The sequence below is a fragment of the Leuresthes tenuis genome, unplaced genomic scaffold, assembly GCF_036924035.1.
Source record: "Leuresthes tenuis unplaced genomic scaffold, fLeuTen1.0.hap1 SCAF_19, whole genome shotgun sequence".
In the NCBI taxonomy this organism is placed as follows: domain Eukaryota; kingdom Metazoa; phylum Chordata; class Actinopteri; order Atheriniformes; family Atherinopsidae; genus Leuresthes; species Leuresthes tenuis.
This window is the reverse complement of record NW_027325373.1, coordinates 16,869,672-16,890,710: the sequence shown is the minus strand read 5'-3', so window position 1 is coordinate 16,890,710 and position 21,039 is coordinate 16,869,672. Positions and strand designations below refer to the sequence as shown.

Sequence of the window (21,039 nt, the reverse complement as noted above, 5' to 3'; positions counted from 1 at the left end):
GTCTGATAAATAGTGGAGGATTAAGAGATAAATTGTGTAAACTGGGCCTGATGATGCTTTGAGGTGCTGGGCGGTGATGTTATTCTGTCCAGATGGTGGCAGAAACGCTATGATCCGATGATGCCAGTAGTAAAGGCAGAAGTCATCAGTATATCATACTGTTAAGCATTTAAAATGACTCTCCATATGATCATTACCCCTCTGGCTCTACATTCCAGATAAGATTTCATTCTACATTTAAACTTTGCCTCTTCTCCAAGAAAACCAGGAGTTTGTCTTCACATTATTGTGGTCCAAACTTTTTTTTTTTTTTTATCACATCTGTACCACTTCCAGAACCCAAGTCCGAAGAAGCCATCTGACGCTATAATCTTTTCCAAAAGGTTTTTATGATACAGTTCTACTTATCACACTAAAATGTGCTCCTGTCCCTACATTTACATTCCCATTGATTGGACACTCTCTCTCTCTGGCATTTCACAAAGGCAAGAGCAGTAAGAGCAGCCTGCCAATAAAAAAAAAAAAAAAAAACATTTGGTGAAATGTCTCACAGTTGATAAGATTGATTTGAAATTGGCCAGTAACATAACTGGAGGTTTGGAGCATTGGTGGTTGAAGACGGTGAGAGGTTTACCGTTCTGTCTGAGGAACTAGTTAGTTTAAGAATAACTTTTCTACTCACAGAAGTGTAGAGTATGAAAATGATATCTATTATACATAATAGAATAAAATGAAAGATTAGGCAAGGGGAAAGGTTGAAATCCATCATTCAATGGATGTGATATTCAAGCTTTGAGGCAGTGAAAATCACTTCATGGGCTTAGAATAACTTCTGAAAAACTTTGCCAGCAAACACAGTTCATCACTACATCCGTGAATATGAGTTGGCAAAGTCGACACCTTTTCTTGAGCTGATCTTATTTAGGTCAGCTGGGGTAAAGTGGTAAATGGGTCGTAGTGACATTTCTATCAACTTGGTTTGTGTTACGCATTAATCAGCTTGCAAAGATGCCAAACTGATATGATCAATATCACACTCGCCCGTGTCTTTGACAGCTTACATCGGTTCAAACTTCATTTAGGTCAATTACGTGTGAAATGGGCCGACTCACAAGAGGAAAAGCTCTGTGGACATTTGATTTTAGGCCTGTGGAGGGAGCACAACTGCGACTGTGATTTATTTAGCTGAACGTGCTTAGAAATACTCTTTTCTCATCCCAGTTGTTAGATGTTTCAGTAAGAAGAGCAAAAATGGTTCTCCCAGTTCAGATTAATGTAACTACTCTCAAAAAGTAGCGAGGCAAAACCTGATTCTTAACATTACCTCTCTGCCAAAACTTTAGTTTTAAGCTGTAATTCTTACTTCAAGTCCTCGAAAAGAATCATTTTGTCACACTTTTCTTGGAAAATGTTCACATAGGATTTCAGTCACAGTCAGAGTTGAGGGAGGCAGTGCAACTCTGGCTCATGTGTATCATTTCGTGTTCACACTGTTCCTGTACCATCAGATAGTCTCAACATTTTTCGTCCACTCATGATTAACCGGCTACAATTTGAAGGCTGTACACACAATTCTATAAATGTTACACAGCTATCTTCTCCATTCTCCCACTGTTAATATGACTGGAATTTTTAAAAATGATTTTGCTCATATAAATTTGTAGTTTGAAGGACTTGTTTTACACACAGAAATGCATAAGACAACCAAGTTTGTAGCTTGTTTTTGGAGTTTACTTTGCGTGTCCTGTTTCACCGAGCTGTATTCACATCAGTATGTCTGTATCTACTGTATCTCTCTATCTGTGCAACCTTCAGATTAATTTATTGTATCTACTGGTTAATACTGTATATTTGTTAAGATGTGGCCTAAAAGAAAACAGATTAACTTGCTGTATCAAACATGGAATCTTTGTCTCTGGAAGACAGCTTTTTATGTTTTCCCCGCATAAAAAGACGCCGTGTGCAGTGTAAGTGTGTCATTTGCTGCACAGGTGAGGTACACTCAGGATACTTTAAAGGTTATAATGTCAATTTTGTCTAGTTGCAGTTAGGTGCTGTGGTTTTGTCAAATTTAGAGGATTTGGTTTATAATGGTGTCATACAGCAACATGTTTCCATCACTCACTGCAGCTTATTTAGATACCTACTTTATTTTGAGGGTAAACTGTGCCGGTGGCTATTAAATTGTTAGTGTAAATGTTATTTGATCTAGAATAGTTAATGGTCGATGTGGCAATTTGGTAATCTGGGCCTATGATAATCAAACTATATTGATAATGACAAGTACATAACATTTTTACCAAAACAGTATTTATTTTATTATTATACTTTTTTTGAATGAGAGCAGTTTGCTGCTTTAATGCAGACTGGTGGACTTTTGCGTTTTTATCTTCATTCAATAATTCTTCTCTATGGGCTAAATAGCTCCTCTGCAGATATCGGCTGGGATTGGACGGCTCCTCGGCTGCCGGGGGCCCGTTTGAACACGCAGCTCTGTTTATCATTGGTTGGACACGTATCTGGGGCGTTCCACCGACGCTGTCCCGGTTGTGTCCGGGTAAGATGGCGTTGGAAGAGCAGTGCTCGGCACCACCTCAATGGCGGGCCATATCAGTGATACACGTAGAGTTCCCCGAGGGTATGTAAACTCAACTTTGTTCTCTATCTACTGAAGTCTGATAACCGCCCGCCGCTTTGTAGTTTTCAAGCAGTGTGTATATTTTGTTGCTACTGAATGGACACGGTCATCGGCGTCTGCCAAATTTTGAGCTGCTGGTAAACCCCGAGCTCCGCGTGCATTGCAATATTGTGAGACGCCGCCGCATGCGCAGTTTGTAAGAATGTTCACAATGAAGGCTAGCTAGCCTGCTAGGTGTCTTATTATTGACTTTGGTGTTTGCTCACAGGAACTAACGAATATGCTATGTCCTGTAAAAAAACAAACATTTGACAACATTTAAACATTATGGAACGAAAAATATAATTTATAGCTGTGCTGGAAGTAATTCGTTTTTTTTCTACGTGTAGCATTGTACCCAGCTAACGCACTGTATAGCTCCCTGGCCTGATACTGATAAGTCTAACTTGCCTGAACCACATATCACTGAGTTGTCTGAATATTAAAGATCGTATAGTTTGTGTTGATGTGACGATGATTTAGCTTTTCTGTCCTGTTCCCTACCTTTACTCTCAGACTTAAAAATGTAAACCATCCGGGGACGCTACCACCAGGGCTAAGTGTGACTTTGTATGTCTTAACATCAGCAACACCAATACTGCGTCCCTGTTTCAGGTGATCTGACGGGACATGTGCTGGCCTACATCAGTCTCCTACCCATCGCCATTTTTGTGGGTTTTGTCACACTCATAGTGTTTAAACGGGAGCTTCACACGGTGAGTCTTGCTCTTGCTCTTGTGCTCGTTTTGTTTTTTATTTTATTTGTGAAAGTGGTAATTGTCTCATGTACAAGAGGCACAGCAGAAGCATATGAGCTCATGTGTTGGCTTGTTCTTTTTCAATGAAAGATTTCCTTCTTTGGTGGACTCCTCCTGAACGAAGGAGTGAACTGGCTGCTGAAGCACATTCTCAGAGAGCCGCGCCCTTGTGCAGGTGAGTGAAAGAACAAACTTTTGACTCTTGAAGGGTTGGGCAACCTTATAAGAACACCTCGATAGACCGTGTCTTCTGACCTCAATGAGACAGAACAAAACCACTGCAACTCTCTTAATTTATTTGTGTCTCAGCAGTTTGTATTTTTGGAGAACCTGGTATTTTTGCACACTGCAACTCACATTGCAATATAATCAAAATAAGTCAGCGGTTTCAATAGTGTTGCTCTGTCACTAAAGATAAAACGTTACCTACAATGGGCACACTAGTCGAACACAAAGCATTTTTACACACATTCGTACAAAATGTCTTTAGAATTACATTTAGACATGTGTACTGTTGCTTTCTAATATATGTACTTGTCAGTATGAGACTGTCAGTGTATTGCCACAGATGCTTTGTAGTTGTGCTTGAGTAGAGCCAGCAGGAGGCAGGATGTGCAGGAAACCGTATGCGACGGGCACTTAGTGACTTGTGTACAGCATCTTGAGGAGGAATGGATGGATAGCAATGCATGCATTGCTATCGGTGCTGCATGTTTTTGATCATATCAGTGAAGGAGTCAGAAGCCACATACAGATAAGCAGACAAAAAAAATTAAAGCAGCATTCAGTTGCCCTCGTGAACTCTCCAGAGAGTCACTTACTCATGTAAAGATGTCTGTTGCAGACATTTGCATTAGCATATACAACTCCTGTGGGGTGATGTCTGGAAACTATCAAGGCTTTACTTCAAGTGTGGGAATGGCTTGAATGATGTGTAGATGTAATAGCTAGATTAACATGCATGCCTTTATGGATGAATCAAGTATTTTGTATTCTATTCTATTTATATTAATAAAACTAACAAAATAAGAAATTTTTGCAAATCGAATTTTCATTTATTTGCTTTTATTTTTTTTGTTGGCTCAAGCTCCACAGATGTTAGAATTTAGAGTCTGAGTAAAGCAGACATAAATCTACATTTTGAGTTTGTCACGCCACAAATGAATAGGCTGTTAACCACCCAGCCCGACATGAATGATCAGAACAATCATCTGAATAAAAGTGGGCCCCAGAATCGTAGGAAAGTGAGTGGCGTTCTCAGCTCTCAGATGACCTTGATTTATTAATGGTATAAAAGCCCCAACAGAGGGGACTTTTCAAGAGCTGTCAATCAGAAGAAAACCATCAACGCCTTTGAAGTGTCTGAGAGAACAATGCTTTGTCCAAAACCTTTTGCCTGTTCACTGACTACTACTACTGTCTTCCTAAGGGAGGAATACTATCACAGATTACTCCAGTCATTTTGTCTTAGCTGCAAATAACTGCTGTCACACGATTTGATACACCAATACACTGGATGCATTTCTGCTTTTTTTCCTGAGATGGATAAATACAAAATTCTTTGAGCTTTGCCTGCTCACATTAATTGTTACATTTAGAAAAAAATTCATGCCTGTTACAAGGGTGGACAAACACCAAAGCTGTTGTTTTATTCAAGAATATTCTTTTGTGGTGGAAAGAAAACAACATTAATTTATGTTGCTAAGGAACAAACAAAGTTGAAAATGGCTCTGAAATTTAACCTGAAAAATACTTGCACATATCGGACAGGTTTTGGTGCTGCTGCAACTTTACACTGTGTTTTGCAGTGCATTGTGGGATACTTTCAGTCCGCTTTTACCAGTTTAGGTTTGCTTTCGTTGCATGTCACTAAACAACAATGCGGATACCAGTGGTTTCACAGTAATTCAGATTCAAATGAATATACAAATGTTCCTCAGATCTCTTTGTCAGGGACCAATGGTTATGGGAAGTAATTAGTTATGAAGGACCTTCGTTATGAACTGTGGTGATTACCTTCCCAAAGCAGTTCTGAATTTTTGTACAGATAACTTTAAATGAACTCCATATTTTGTACGATTGTTTACGAGATTGTGTTGTCTTTCTGCAGGAGTTCACACAACCCTGCACACAGAATATGGGATGCCCTCCAACCACTCCCAGCTTACCTGGTTCTTTGTTGTTTACTTCTTTCTTTTCCTTTATTTAAGGTGAGCTTGCTTTTTCTTGTTGTTTGGGAGGGGCTTAAGGGTAGAAAGCTATAGCTGTGAAACTGTTAGAAGTACAACAACTTGGTAACAATTGTGCATCGAGCTGGAGAAGTTGTTAGCGATTATGTGAGTTCTATTTATCGTTGTCACTTACACTTTTACACGAGGTCGATGCTGTTTTGTGAGCTCTGCTGATCTCTTTCAGAATGCATCAAACGAACAATGCTCGATGTGTGGACCTGCTGTGGAGACACATACTGTCCATTATCCTGTTGGGCATGGCCTTGTCGGTGTCCTACAGCAGGTAAGCAACTGATCCCCTCATTTTATTCAGCTTGTTGATGGTAATCGTCAGCAAACAGGATGATATCAACCGTGTCTGGGTTTTGTTGCATTGACTTTACTGACGTTTATTTTGAGGGCTGAAAACCATTTTGTTGGGTCATTGAAACACCAAAAAGTCATTGATTTGGTAGTGGTTTAACAGACTAAAGCATACCAACTCACATCCCCACAAGGAAAGGATCCTTTCCTTTTAGAGAACGTTTATAAAAGATGTTTTTTTTCAAGTACATGAAATTGGGCTCATTCAAACATAGTGTGATGAAGGGAGGGAATACTTTAAAACTGTTATTTTCTATCATGCCTATTGTAAGTATTGTCTACTGTTTCGTAACGGAGGCTCAGAAAATGAACATGACTTTATAAGAGTCTGAAGGAGAGACTCAGGTGAACTTGAAGGACACTAAAGATGTCCTGACCTGTCCTGTAATTGGGGGGGGGGGACACGTGATATCGTCTTCACCAAGTCTGACACAGTGCTTAGATTTCCCACAACTGCTCATTTAATATGAACGTAACATGGCAGGTGTAGCCTTGTTAATATGACACTTGTTTTTTCTTCATGTTTCTCGTGAGGAGCTATAAAGTTTAAAAAGTATGAGACACGCACCATGCAGCCTGTTAGCTACTCCTACTGGAAAGCTGTTCCTCTGTTGGTGTTGGAAAGGCAAAAGCACCAGATCCTGGTTTACACGTCTGCTCAGTTCCACATGGGTCACTGTGACATAAATCTCATCATCTCCCCCAGAGGCGCCAGGACTCTGCAGATGTTCATGTGCAGCCCCAAAATTAGAGACCACGTGGACTATCTGCACAGAAATTGCCCTTCAAGGAGCATGACGTTAAATTGAAGAATAATTTCATGTGACACGGGCAGTGCTGCTAGTTTTATATTTTGCACACCAAGATTTTTTGGAATTTTTTTTTTTTTTTTTTACGCCATTTTGAAATGGCTAAATTTAATTTAATTATGTGCTTCAATCTGAAACTCGTTTGAGGGTAGAGTGCATTTGCATCCAAATTGCAGGAAATCTTCAGGAATTTGATCTTTTTTTCTTTTTTCTGAGCCTTTATGTTTATTCTTAGCACCATCTCTCTGTCTGATCTTTTCTTGAACACTTATTTTAGTCTGAATGCTTTGTTTGAGGGATAAACGGAGAGTAAATCATGTGATTAGAGTTTAAAAATAGAGTTGTGAAGAACACTTTCAGCAGTTTGCTGCTGTAGTAGGTTCATGCACTTAGTTCAGTATCACACTGAATATTTGCTGTCTTTCTTTCGTTCTCAGGGTGTATCTGTTGTATCACACCTGGGGCCAGGTTTTCTATGGTGGAGTGGCAGGCAGCACGATTGCTATAATCTGGTTCTTTTTCACACAAGAGGTGCTGACACCGTTATTCCCCAAAATAGCAGCATGGTAAGTAGCTCTCTGATTTTACTGCTTCCTTCTGGTGTCACCACTCATCCTCAGCCGGAACAAGTTGATAAAAGTCATCCATTATGTCGTCTTTCATGTTCTGTTCTTTCCATTTTGCTTTTTACTCTTAATAGGCCGATATCAGAGTACTTCCTGGTGCGAGACACAAGCCTGATTCCCAACATCTTATGGTTTGAGTATACAGTGACCAGATCAGAGGCAAGGTAAGATGCTGGTGCATTCACCAAAGGCACATTTAAAGGGTCACCTTTGCATAATAACGAACCTTTACTGTGAAGCTGGATTCAGGGCTTCAGTTTAAACTGAGTTTCTAGGGAAGGGACAGTGGTTTGTTTCTTATTGGCGTATAAATGAAGGGCCTTTCTAAGATGCTTAACTTGATGAAATGCATTAGCTTCCTTTTTTGACTTGATTTTATTTTTTAAACATCAGCACTCTCAAAATAACTTGTGAATTTGATTAGTGTTGTGTTTCAAACCACAATGTTCACGTGGATGTCCTTTGTTAGCAAATCCACTCCTCTCAAAGTTGAAGTTTGACTGTTGTGTTTCTTGTGTGATTCACCATATTTTTGTCTGTTTTTCTTCTTCTAGGAACAGACAACGAAAGCTTGGAACAAAACTCCAGTGATGACGCACAGTTCTTTTGTGAAGCTGAGTTTAGGACCACACACACAGCACACACTCACTGCTCATTCTCATCCACAAACGCAAACAAACACACTGGAGAACCATCTTTTGGACCGACGTGGTTGCAAGGAGTGTAGGGCAAAAACGGTTTACAGGTGGTGAAAGAGTGCCTGGACCTGGCCCGGAGCCCACAGCCTGAGCAAGTCCGTCCACACGCCTTTCCTTCTTGTACAGCTTGCCCAAAATGCTCTTCAATGCATGCAAGACTGTGCAAGAGGCATACTATTTAATGATAGATTAATATATATATTTGAACTATTAACGCACGCTGACAGTAGCCGTTTACTGGAAGAGATTCAAAGAGCCAGAACGGAGGCTTTGGTCAAGTTTCAAACTAATTGGCGGGCGTCATTACAGCATGTATTTAGTGATTCTTTTTTTTTTTCCTTTTTTAAATACTCTGATGGATAGCTGGTGAGAATGGGTGGTTATGGCTTTGTTGGCAATATGTGGAATTAAGCATTTTTCATTGTTATATAATAGAAAATGAGCAATTTCTAAAATTGGTCATGATGTAATATACATGAAAATTTGCACTTTGTGAAATTTACAAGTAAAACAAAAAAAAAGAAAAAAAAAAGACTAACACTAGTTTAATGTTAAGATTCTCCCCTTTTTTTCCTTCATCAGTCTTTGCTCTGTGTCTTTGACTGTCAGTCCTAATATATTAGACTCCAAAGCTGATCTGCAAGCAGTGTAAATTTAATGTCTCTTCTGTACTATTACTTATCAGGATGGTTTCTCTTTCATATCCATGTCTGAGGGTTATGAAGCCGAATCACAGCAGTAGGTTTGGCTTATTTTTCATTGTTGGAACTCACTTTGGACTGAGAAAGGTATTTTCTTGATGCCTCACACACAGTAGCAGCCTGGGAACAGAGTTCTGGGAACCTTTTTTCTTTTTCAAAAAAAATTTCCATTTCTTATCTAGATTTCTGCTGTTGCAGAGAAGTTTTCTTTCTACCTGCATTTCTAAGATAACATTCCATATCATTTAGTGAGAAAACATAATGGGGGGGGAATGTTTTCTTTCTTTTTTTTTTTGTTAAAGATTTAAAACTAGCCTCAGGTCAGTTGTAGCATGTGATTTATGGTTATTCCTCGCAGCCTGTGACAGCTGGTGTTGATAGCTGTCAAATGGGGATCTGAAGCTTATTTAAAAAGAAAAAAGTCATATCATTAGCTCCACAAAGGGAAGTAGTTCTCTTAGAAATTAATTTTTTTTTCATGTGTAACCTATATCAGGCTGAATAAAAATGTTTATGTACAAGAGATGGTCAAAGTGTGATACTTACAGTGGCACGTTCTTGCTTTTAAAATATCTTCTGTTTGTTGCATGTTTTACTGTTGATCAAATGGGACATTTTACAGTCTGATTTCCTGTTTCTCCTCAAATGTTCTGAAGCTGCCAGGGTGGTTACATCGATGTCAAAGTGAAGAACCGAAAGTGTACTGATGAAAAGATTTTGAGTGATGCCATACAAACACGCAGTTGTTTGGCATATTGTAAGTATTCTAAGGCAGAAATACTCCAATAGATCCAACCTTCTCGAACCAAAAGTCAGTCCAATATGTTATCTAACCCCAAAACTTGAACATAACTTGAGTTTATTTCCCAGAACATATACCATGTGCGTTGTTAGACTGTTATGTTACAGAATTTTTGTGATTGAGAAGGACCCCCATGTCCCCAAGCAGCAGCTACCCTCCTGTTCCACTGCTTGAGGTCCATTTTTTTTGGTCCATCCTAAACCTCACAGCATATCATAGCAGTGTCCATCTAACACCCAACTTGAGCTGTTAAGCTGTCCTCATTGGTAAATCAGTAAACTCTTATACCTCAGCAAAAACTCTTGAGCCGTGACTGTTTTTAAATTCTTTTTTACTTGTGCTTTAAGAAATGCGGAGTCGGTTAATTATTTGTAATAACTGGCAACAAACTCCGTGCTGATGCTGATTAAATCTTCATGTTTTGGGGGGTATTCGAACATTGATGATTAGAAAAATTTAAGTTTTGCCATGATGATGGCACGGTGGATTAAAGTTAATGTGCGGAACACAGATGTCAGAGATGTGCAGCCTGTTTTTTTTTTTTTTTGTTTTTTTTTTTCTCCCCAGAAGGCCAAATTGATTTAAGTAATCAGAAGATTACACAATTAACTGAAACATGGTTAGAGTATGTCAGCTGCCACTATCATCCAAATATTATCTAAAGAATATAAAGTCGTATTTACATGGCCACTCTTGGTTAAAAGCGCTACATTCTGAGTTGAATTTTCCTTCCTTTTGAGCCTTAATCCGAAGTCTGGTTCTGCCGCCACAACTGCAAGACACCTTGAGTTCTGTTTAAATGCAGATTGGCCGTGCTGGTTAACAGACTGGAGATTAATAGAGAAGTATGCAGTTCTTTTTATTGATTTATTTGTATGCGTTTTGTTTTCAAATCTGACAACATTGTTGGCAGAATTAAAGTGGACCACAGGCTGCTTCTTGGCCTCTGACTGCATTGCCCCGTGTGTTTGGTCTGTACCAAATTTCACAAAATTCAAATGTCCACCCAGTAGTTGCTGTGGCATGTAAAACAAAACCACAAATGTAATGAATTAAGTTTCCCATTTTTGCACATGAGTATTATATGGAAGTGCTGTAGAGGAAATAATCTGGGCCTATATCCTTCTGACTTGTACATGTCTGGCCTATTTAAATAAGCCATTCCAGTTTTGATTCACTTTTCAGGTCTCAAGCTATCCCCAAACACCTGTCACATAGCCTAGATAAAAATTATGACGGCTTCAAGCTATTTCTGTTTCTCTAAGCTGTTCTCTCTATTCTGCAGGGTTTGGATTAGCAGCTGGCACTAAAGTAGACCCCCCCCCCCATCTGTATCAGAAGGATTACTCAGAGTTGATGGTCATTCCTCTGTTCAGATATGTGAAATGTTTGGCTGTGGATTTCAGTTGTTTGGGTTTGTAAAAGGTTGAGGCTTTTGTTAGCTTTCACATAAACTGCTCACATGTTGCAGTTTCAAGGCACCCTGCTCTTCAGGGCTTACAGGAATGTAAAACAAAGGGGGGGCTGACATCCACTGGGTAACGCCAGGTATTGCAACACTTTGTCCACGAAAACGGCAACTGTCATTAATCAAAACTGGCAGTACTTTGGCTGATTTCAAACCTGATAGAAGTCAAAACAAACCAAACAAGAAAAATCAGCTATACTGGGTTGCTGAGCAGGAAGTGACTGAAGGAGGTAAGTGAAAGTGTAATAAATGCTAATCACCCCGAACGTTTTATTTTAAGATCAGCCTGCTGATGTGAATACAGATTAGATCACCAAACCAATCTGAAGCTGAATATGGTTTACAACAAATGTGCCATTTGCTCTTGTTTAACCACTAAAAACTACAATACCCAGCATTTAGTTGGTAGCATTTTCCTTTAAGCTTATAATCAATTTGAGATTAATTTAGTTTTGAGACGTATCAGCTACTAATATACACTTTAATTAGCTCTCTGGTGAATAAATTGAATAACTAATAATTAACAAGCAGGTTGTAATTCAGGTTTTCCACCGCAGGCTTGTTTCTTGACATCCTGTGTGACACGTTAAACGCGTAACGTTGGCAGAGCCACAGTGAATATCAACCACGAGTTAAACTTTGAGGTAGGCTTTGCATTTTGCTGTTTGATGCCAGTCACTGATAAATTGATGTTTTGCTAACTTGAAGAGTCCCGCTTGAAGTTTCAGGTGTGACCAAAACTAAACGAGCTATGAGCTTGAGCTTGTTTAAACTTGAAATTGTGTCCAGATTTTCTTGTAGGCTGTGTTTTCTTTCTTTTCTTGTCTTATTTCAGTTTACAGTCAGAGATGATGACTTATTCAAAGGTGGAATTCTGTTACATGTACTTTCTAATCTTGGCTTGTTTGCGTCTGTTGAGTCCCAGGCCTTGGTTCAGCTCCTCTGTAAAGCTTGACCAAACCTGCTCCTTGGGAAATCTAGTTTTATGGTCTCAACAAAAAACTGCAGTTGTCTTTGAATTTTAAGTCTTTGAAGGATTTTACTGACAAGAAAATCCTGTTTCTGCAAGACATTCATAATCTCATTGAATGTTGGCAGTAATTTGAGTCTTGAAATGGAAGCTGCTCAGCATTTTCTCGTATGTTAGGAAATAATTGTACCATGCTTTTTTTTAAATTTGAAGGGTTCCATGATGTTCATCAGGTTGTTACATAAAATATGAGATAAACTGGTATTTGATTCACAGGAAAAGCGCCAAACTGAAATAATCTGTCACAGAAAGCATGAAAATGCCTTTCTTAAAGAGCTAATGTCATGTTCATTCATGTACAGCGTACTGGCACAGATTAACATTCTGTAATATAAAAAAACCCCAACAAAAACAAACAGTATTTTTCTCATGCCTTACTTTCGACATCACTTAATGTGTCCTTTTGTCTCTTCAATGCCCCCTCCTGAGACGTCCAGTCTGCTCTAACTGGTCCACGGTGTTGGGCTGTAAAGCAGCTACTCATTTTTTGTTAGTTTCAAATTAGATACAAACAGACCACAAATAAAATGGCTGTGATATAAATTAGATGTTTTAGTTCATGAACATTCTTTTCTGAGGTAGAAAACAACTTGAATGTGGTTTTTGCAGAGTTTTTACATGCACAAAAAGGATTTATAACACTGAAGGAGAGGGAGAAGCCAGATGGTGTTAATACAACTTCTTTAATGGTAGCAAAAGTTCAGATAGTAAAAAATAAAATATAGTTAATGCCATGAACTGCATCTAATGATTCTGCACTTGGCTTTGCATTCACTTTCTAAATTATTGTCAAGCTAGTGAACATGGCAAGAACCAGAGATAACAACTCTGGGGAAAAAGGCATGGATTGTTTTATTGGAAAAGAGAAGGCCATTCTGTCAGATCAGAGAAAAACTCTCCCATCCTCCACAGCTGAGTGCATTGTCAGAAACTTTCAAAAACGAGACCTGGGACTGAGAACCTTTTGAAAGACTGCATATTGAAAATGTAACAAAGAAAAAAAGCAAAACACAAGTAAAGATTGTTTTAGAAATGACTGATAATCTCCAGGTACAACTAGACAAACCAAACAAATATGGATACAGAGAGTGTTATTCTTGAATTATTTCCATTATTTAATCTAACTAAAGTAAATAAATTAAAAATGTATTCAGTTAGATTGAATTTCTTTATTGTCGTGATGCATACAGTACAACAAAATTCAAAATGCAATCAGTGCCATGTAGCAGGGTGCAGCTTACAAAAGTTTAGCCATTCCAGGAAATTTAACATGAGGTCATGTAAATATTAGTATTCTAATCTCAATCCTCATCTGAATAATCAACACTGCTCTGTAAGCAGCTGACTAACACGATGCAATTTGAAATGACTAATGCCCAAAATACAGGAGAAGTCCATGAGACGAGAAAGCATAAAAAGAAGTTGTTCCCTCAGTTTGTGATGTAATTAAGAACTGGTGGTTAACATGGGTCAAGATCAAGTTGAAATGTTAATTCTAAAATCTGCAGATAAACCTAAAACAAAAGCTTTTGCTAAACCACTCAAAAAAATACAACGGCACTAGAAACTATTTTTCAGAAGAGACGGTGATCGAGACGACAAACTTTTGTAAGAACAAATATAAGAAACCTTGTGAAAAGTAAAGTTTAAAAACAAGAGAAACAGAAGGAAAGTAGTATATCACGTTAGACTCAACCTATTGTACTGTGTATGTTTGTACAGAACATCTCATGTCCAATGACTGTAAAGTTGAGCCGCCACCACTAGATGGCAGCCAGCTCACATCTGCACATGGAACACTGCAGTGTGATTTATACAGCTTTTACTCACCCAATAGTTATGTACATGCTTTTAACATCTTAAAGGGAAAAAAGAACAAGAACCTAAAAGACTATCAATATGCACGCAAGTATCATTTTGAGTTTTAATGCCCTTTTCTTTTTAAATGAATCGTAAAATTATGGTTGATCAAAATTCTGATTAAAACAAGTTACAAGTTTTCAAGAAGTATACATGACTAATTGGACCATGTCTGGCTCACAAATGAAATATATTATTTCTAAATAATGTTTCATGTTTTAACCTTTGACTTAACATGGATAGTGATAAATGTGTAAAAAAAAAAAAAAACGTTTAATTCTTCAATCAAAGTGAAGAAGCAATACGCAAAACCCATTTTTGAGTGGAAATGGAACTACAAGAAACAGCTAAATAGATGCTTCAGCTAATTGGGATTGAAAAGAATGGAACTTAGAGGTTAAATGATATAAGTATGTTTAATTCATAGATTTATAATTTTTTTCAGCAACTTCTCTTGAAACACTGAAGAGCGTGTCAGAATTAGTGGCTGAGGAGCCACCATCTTCCCCCCAAAAGTGTTTGCACAGATTGTACTGTGTGACTTTATGAGCAGAGCCATGAGATGTGCTGAAACTGCCGCCTTCAGATTGCTTTTTTTGTCACTAAAACATGAAATACCATCATTAACAGAATGACTTATATGAAATGTGGCGACATGGCTACTTTGATAAATATTTTAGCCTTGGCATCCTACTTCTTACCCATCCCACGCAGATTCCTTTTATCTGTATGAGGACATATACATATATATATATATATATATGTCACACTGTACATGAACCAGATTATTTGATCTAAAATCAGATAATTCACTTGTTCTGTTGCTTGAGTTTGTAAAGAATATGTGATAAAATGTGAAAAATGTTTGTTCTTGTATATGCAGCTGAGACAGAAAAATGATCAGGAATCCAAACAGGAGGCATCTATATGTCCATTCTGCGGACTCCTACACATTCATCCATATCTTGAGCTTTTGACGAAAGGCTTCAGGAAGTTTGGCAGGAATAGCTTCCTGCCAAGCTTAACAGACTAAGAAACTGCAGGCAGCAGTAACGTGTGAACTGTATGAGCACATAAAAGAAAAAAAAAGAAGAAAGAATTCATAAAAAATGAATAAATAAATAAATTATAAGATAAGTTTGATCTGTTCCTTCTTGTTTCGCTGAAGGAAGCCAGCCATGTACTTGTCCTCTAATATGAGAGGTAAACATGGCTATAAATAAGTTACTAATTGTATAACCCATTCAATAAAGAACATCTATCTGATTTTATTAGCTAAAATACCTATTTTTCATTACAGTGTATGAGGTGGAAATGTAAAAAGGACTGCAGCGCATAGATTTTAAAGCAAAGTTCAATCTACTATTTGGCCCGAACTCATTGCTTTGAATTATGTTATATTTGTTGTAGGATGCAAAGCTTTTGAGTGTGAGACTTGTCACGATCAGTTTGTTTATTTCACCTGAGGATGCAGATCTCTCTGAACAGCTGCTTTTTTGGGGTTGTCCAAGAATAGATAGACAGGTCTTTTCAACTGTATACTTTAAATGTGAATTATGTCACCGTGACAAAGATGAACTGCAGGCATTTACACTTTATGAGAGGTTCTGTGTTTGTTGAACACATATTTTTCATGTCTCCAAGTTAAGTGAAGTCACTTATTAAGCTGGCAGACTTCTTGTGATGTTATTCTGGTTATCTTTAAAGGAAAGCAAATTTCTTGTCAGATTTCTCTTTTATTGTGTGACATAACATTTTTTTCTTTTACCATGTGAATGTTGCCTTTGCATGCACAGAATCCATAATTACATGACTAAAATGGCTAAAAGAATAACTAAAACTCATGTTGGCACTCTTATCGTCCAATGCCTCAAAATAATTTCATAAAAAAATCTTCGTCTTTGCTTTTGACAGAGACTATAAACTGTTACTCTAACAGTTTGCAGTATTGTTGCAGTAAATATTCTTTCTTGTAATTTTACAATTGATAATCAAATGCTTTAAGGTTCTTGGTCTGTTGTTTGTACTGAATTAATTGTGCATCAGTGTAACTAACCAAAAGTTCCTAAAAACTAAAAAAAAAAAAGTTAAACTAAAAAGTTATCTTCAAAACTTTTAATAGAAGAAATGAAAGTTCACAGAATCTATATTATACTAGACTTCTACAAATAGACTCTAAGATTGTTCATTAACAAGATGCAGAGCTAATTCAAACTTCTTGAACAGGCAAGTCTGTAAAAAAAATAAAAAGATCTCTTTTTTGTATGGAAAAAAATATACATATTATGAAACAAGTGAATAGGAAACTATTTCACTCATTAAAAGTACTTCAACCAGATTTAATTACACTTTGCTGAACCTGCCCAAAGCACCAGCTGTATTTCAAAGAAGACAAAGGCTCATTGCTGCAGTAAATTAAAGAAAATGAAATCTGGTTATTGATCTTGGCAAGCAAACTGTCAGGTTTTTTACTGCAATGGCAATCTTTTATCCTAAACCATTAAGAACATTATGTTTAAGAAATCATTCATAGCCAAAGGTTACATGATAAAAATGTGATTAAATGTGTTTGATTTTGTTTTGTGACATAATGAGTGACAAATGCAGTAACTATAATGGATATCATACTGAAATGTAGCATTGTGGTGGGATGAATCAACAGAATGGACACACTCAAAGTATAAATAGCCTACCTAAGACATTTATTTCTTGTTGCTTACCACCACTGAGTGTACTGATAGATGGTATGGCATTTACTCTTAAGGTCTGCTCTCTAATCTTGTTGTCTTTCCACAGTGTCTCCACTTGGGGGCAACACACCATGACCAGTTAGTTTAGGTGATATGGGTTAGTTCAAGGATAAATCTGCTATTTAAAGGTCAAAACTTAATAAGATAACTATTGTGATCATTTGGGTTTTTTAAAATGTTTTTTTTTATCTGTACTTTCCTCCTAGTAAATACAGTCCATATCTTTATTGTTGATATTTTTAAAGGCTCTCCTCGAAGACGAGCATTAATCTCCTAAATGAAAGCAAATTCCTGAAATAAACTATCTTAACGCTTAAATGAGTTATATTCCATATCAGGCAAATGGATATCAGACTTGAAAGTTTTAATGCAGATTGTTTTATGGCTCTTGTTTCACCTCCAATAGTTTTAATCTTTATTTAGACACTGAGAGATTTGTGATGGAAACAGAAAAAAGGAAAACATCTCTGTCAGGTCCTGATCCTAGAACAGCTGGTTCCAGTTTTATGCAATACGGAGCTCATGCTGGAATCATTTTCATATTACGGAGGATAAAACAAACAGAACTCTGATACAGTGCACACCACAACATCTGCAGCTTTACACCTGATTTGTGAAGTGTACTTTACTTTCTAACCACATTTTTTCTGACACAGATCAAATGCTTTTCTTGAAGATATCCCTTTCTATCCTCTTCATCCCTACATTTGTAATTTTTGTCACCTGCTAACTCTAACTACACACTAAGCTCGCCCTCTGTTGCCCTCAAGTCTCTCCTGATTATCAAATCAGCAATTAAGTGTGTCAGTTAGCACCTTTTGTAGAATATTTATTGAATGTCTGTAGTTTCCCACCCACATCACAGCTTAGTGTAAGTGTGATTTAAAAAAAAAAACAAAAAACACTGCTGCATGGTTGTCTTTTCCTAAGTCCGTACGGATTTTTCCTCTCATTTTTCCTGAACTCCATGACGTTTTTCCATGAAGGAAGAGTTTAGTAAAAGACAATAAGAGGTAATTCCTCAGACTATTTGACTGGACCCTGAATTTCTTGTTAAGATCTCCCAGCAGGTCAGAAACAAGGTGTTAAAGCCACTGTTAGGGTTTGTGGTTATTCTGTGTTATCTTGTGACTTTGGTTTAGATTTCCTTGTCTGTTTTGTTATTTTTTTCTGTGTTGCATGTTTTATTCTGTTTCCTTGTTTGTGTTTTGGAGTATCCATCCATCCATCTCCTCATCCGCTTAGTCCACATGGGGATACGATGGCAATAAGGAGAGTAGAGAAGCCCAGGCATCCCTGTCCCTCACTTCCTTCAGCTCATCCTGGGTGACCCCGAGCCGTTCCCAGCCCAATCGAGAGACATAGTCTCTCCAGCGGGTCCTGGGTCGACCTCAGGGCCTTGTCCCAGGTGGTTGTTCCTAGTATGTTTTGGAGTAATTGGTTTGAACTATTTTTTTCTCTGTTTGTATTTGTCTATTTTTGATGTCCCTTTTTGTTTCTCGTCTCTCTTTTATGATTTTCCTCAATTGTTATTTTTGCTTTTGTTTTCTCAGTTCTGTTCTTGTTTATTTTTCAGTTCTGGTCTCAGTTTATTTTTTGGTTATTTTCTCAGTCCTGATCTTTGTTAAGATTTTAGTTCATTATCTCAGCTTCCCAGACTCACCAGTATTTGTCCTCAGTCCGGTTTTGTTCAGGTTTTTATTACTTTCAGTTTGTGTTCTGTTTAGTTTTTAGTGTGTTCTGTTCACGGCTTTGTTTAGTTTCCAGTTTCCTGTTTATTTTGTAAGTCAGTGTCCTGTTTATCCTGTTTATCCATGTTTCCAATTAACTGATAATGCCCTGTCATTGTTTAGTCTCCTGAGTTTTCTTGTTAGTTAGTTCTTTGTTGATTTCATTATTAGTTTTCAGTCTTTTACAGTATCCATGCCTCCTGGATTTAATTAATTCATTTTGAGTAATTTTCAAGTTCACTGGAGTTTCCTGCTAAGCGGTGCTTTCATTTAGCGAGTACAATTAAGACTTTTGGGTCTTAGTTTTGTCTCTGGCTGGTCCGCTTTTGGGTCCAAACTTCACGCCTGTTATCATGGATCCCAACAGCCACCAGAAAACAACCATTTTTTAACCGTAATAGTTTATCATCCTTCTGAAGTATTAGACAGCTGCTTTGAAAGACAGATTGTAGATGTATAAATAATGCATATTTAAGTTATATTGACCTTGTAAAATAGCTATTACAGATGGCAGTGGCTCCTTGGTGTCTGTGTCAATGGTGAGTTTTGGTGAGTCAGTGATCGTACTTTTCACTCTGTTCTTCATAATCCTCATATTAAAAAAATAATAACTTCCCGTTTTCTGCTCTACCTTATCAAGTGTCTTTCAGGTCAAAGATCATGTTTGTGGAATTATTACATTCACACTCCACAAGAATCTGAATCCTAGAATAAATATAAACAGAGTCCTGTTGGAGGGTAGCATGAAGCTCAACAAAAAGTCCTCCAACTGGAATGGTCACTCAAGTCATTTGTTCATATCCGCCAATATGGCTATTAGTGGCATCCTATAAAGTGTTGCTCCTGAAAGTCAAAGAAGCGTGAATGAAGCAAGTTAGCCATGTGCTTTCAACTGTAGGGCTTTTAGTGACATGAGATAAAATCCAGCATTCGTTTAGTCAATAACACAACGACCTTTCACAAAAGCACTTTTTTCTCTCCCTGGTTGGGTTTAGCCAAAACACAACTTGATTAGATTCAGAAAACAATCATGGTTAAATGTAAAACATAATTTTTACAATGTGACCATCACCCTAATGTCTTGGTTACATATAAACACATCATGTGATGGTGAAACTGTCACTTTCTGGTTGAGTTTAGGAATAAAACTTCTTTTGGCTAGGGTTAGAAATCAAAACCATTTGGGTAAAGTTACAAAAATAACTATGGGTAGGGCAACAAAGGAACCCTTTTTACTACATGGCAATATCACGGATGCCAATTTATACCACATACATGAAGTTACTCTCACCAGCACTGGAAGTCACATATGTTTTGAATGTAATTATTGACCATATCTGACCACATGAACAAATGGCACATGAGGACATTTTGGGGAGCAGGACAGTCTCAGCTCAATGGAAGGAAATGTCTGTGTATCGTTGGGCCAATTAGTCTATACAGCTATTAGATGAATATAAAAAAACCCCAGGAGAATCTGTTTTCAAAAGTACTCATTTTATTACTTTGGTGATGCGCAAGACTCCCAAGTTTTGAATGCAGGCAAGAGTGACATCTTAATGGTAATAAACATGGTAACAGAACTATCTCAACTTTAGAATATGCCGAAGAAACGTACTAACATTTGCATTTATAACTAATAGTTCTGAATAATGTAATATGTTGTGCAAGCTAATTGACAAATATCAGCTCAAATGCAAGTCTAAAACAGTGACTATGGTAAACATTAGATCTACTAAACTTTGCATTATAGCATATCCTTTTGAGTGGGTTAGCTTTAACATTAGCATCGGGGTAAGAGGAACTCTATGGTAAAATAGAGCCTTATACTGTTACAACTGTTTGTTGTAATATCAACACATTTGAAAACGGTCTTCCTCCTTTAATTTTTAGAAAATGAATACCTGAACTCACAGCTCAGCTATTATTGATCCTGTTGGTAGCATGTTCTTCTTTTTTAATTGGCTAAACTCAACATAGCGAAACTGTCATCAGGCTCAGGATTACCACTGGGATCTGGTGGTATTCTTCCTTTATCTTCATAATCCTCACAGTCAGAATGAAAAGGCTGTGAATCTCTTTAATGTTGTGTTTTGTCACCTGTTCATACTTCTGTTGAGTATTAACAGGGATGCTGATGTCTCTTACGATGGCTTTGTCATTGCACTGAAGGAAAAGCGCCCACATTTTTTTCCCCTGATCTGATTCAAAAGACTGTGAGTATAAAAATAGAAATGGAAATTTGCAAAGTCTTAATAATTACCTCATAAGATTTGTAGACTGTTTGCAGGGGTCTTTAAGACAGTTTTAATTCAGTGTAATGCAATTCAAATTTGCTAAACTGCACAGTAAAACAGACATACTGGCAAAACAATGAACCATTTGACTTGTGTGTATTTCAGAAAATAAACTTTTTAAGTGGTCATTGATAATCTATAGGTACAGGTCATCCTTTATCTTGACAATAATCACAGTTGTACTCTTATTTAAATATTTCATAGTTCAACTGAGTGATATCTTTGGGATTTTATTGTCT

At 37.4% G+C, this 21,039-nt stretch overlaps 2 protein-coding genes across 2 annotated transcripts in view; one reads left to right on the top strand and one right to left on the bottom strand.

Annotated features, from left to right (window-relative positions):
• Nucleotides 1-21,039, bottom strand: part of usp20 (ubiquitin specific peptidase 20) — a 100,335-nt gene that overhangs the window by 70,042 nt on the left and 9,254 nt on the right. The window lies entirely within an intron of this gene.
• dolpp1 (dolichyldiphosphatase 1) lies at nucleotides 2,530-8,139 on the top strand. Its single transcript, XM_072371995.1, has 8 exons — nucleotides 2,530-2,638; nucleotides 3,293-3,393; nucleotides 3,526-3,610; nucleotides 5,546-5,645; nucleotides 5,851-5,949; nucleotides 7,276-7,404; nucleotides 7,539-7,628; nucleotides 8,019-8,139. The coding sequence occupies exons 1-8, from the start codon at nucleotides 2,563-2,565 to the stop codon at nucleotides 8,053-8,055; spliced, it is 717 nt and encodes a 238-aa protein (XP_072228096.1). The 5' UTR covers nucleotides 2,530-2,562; the 3' UTR covers nucleotides 8,056-8,139.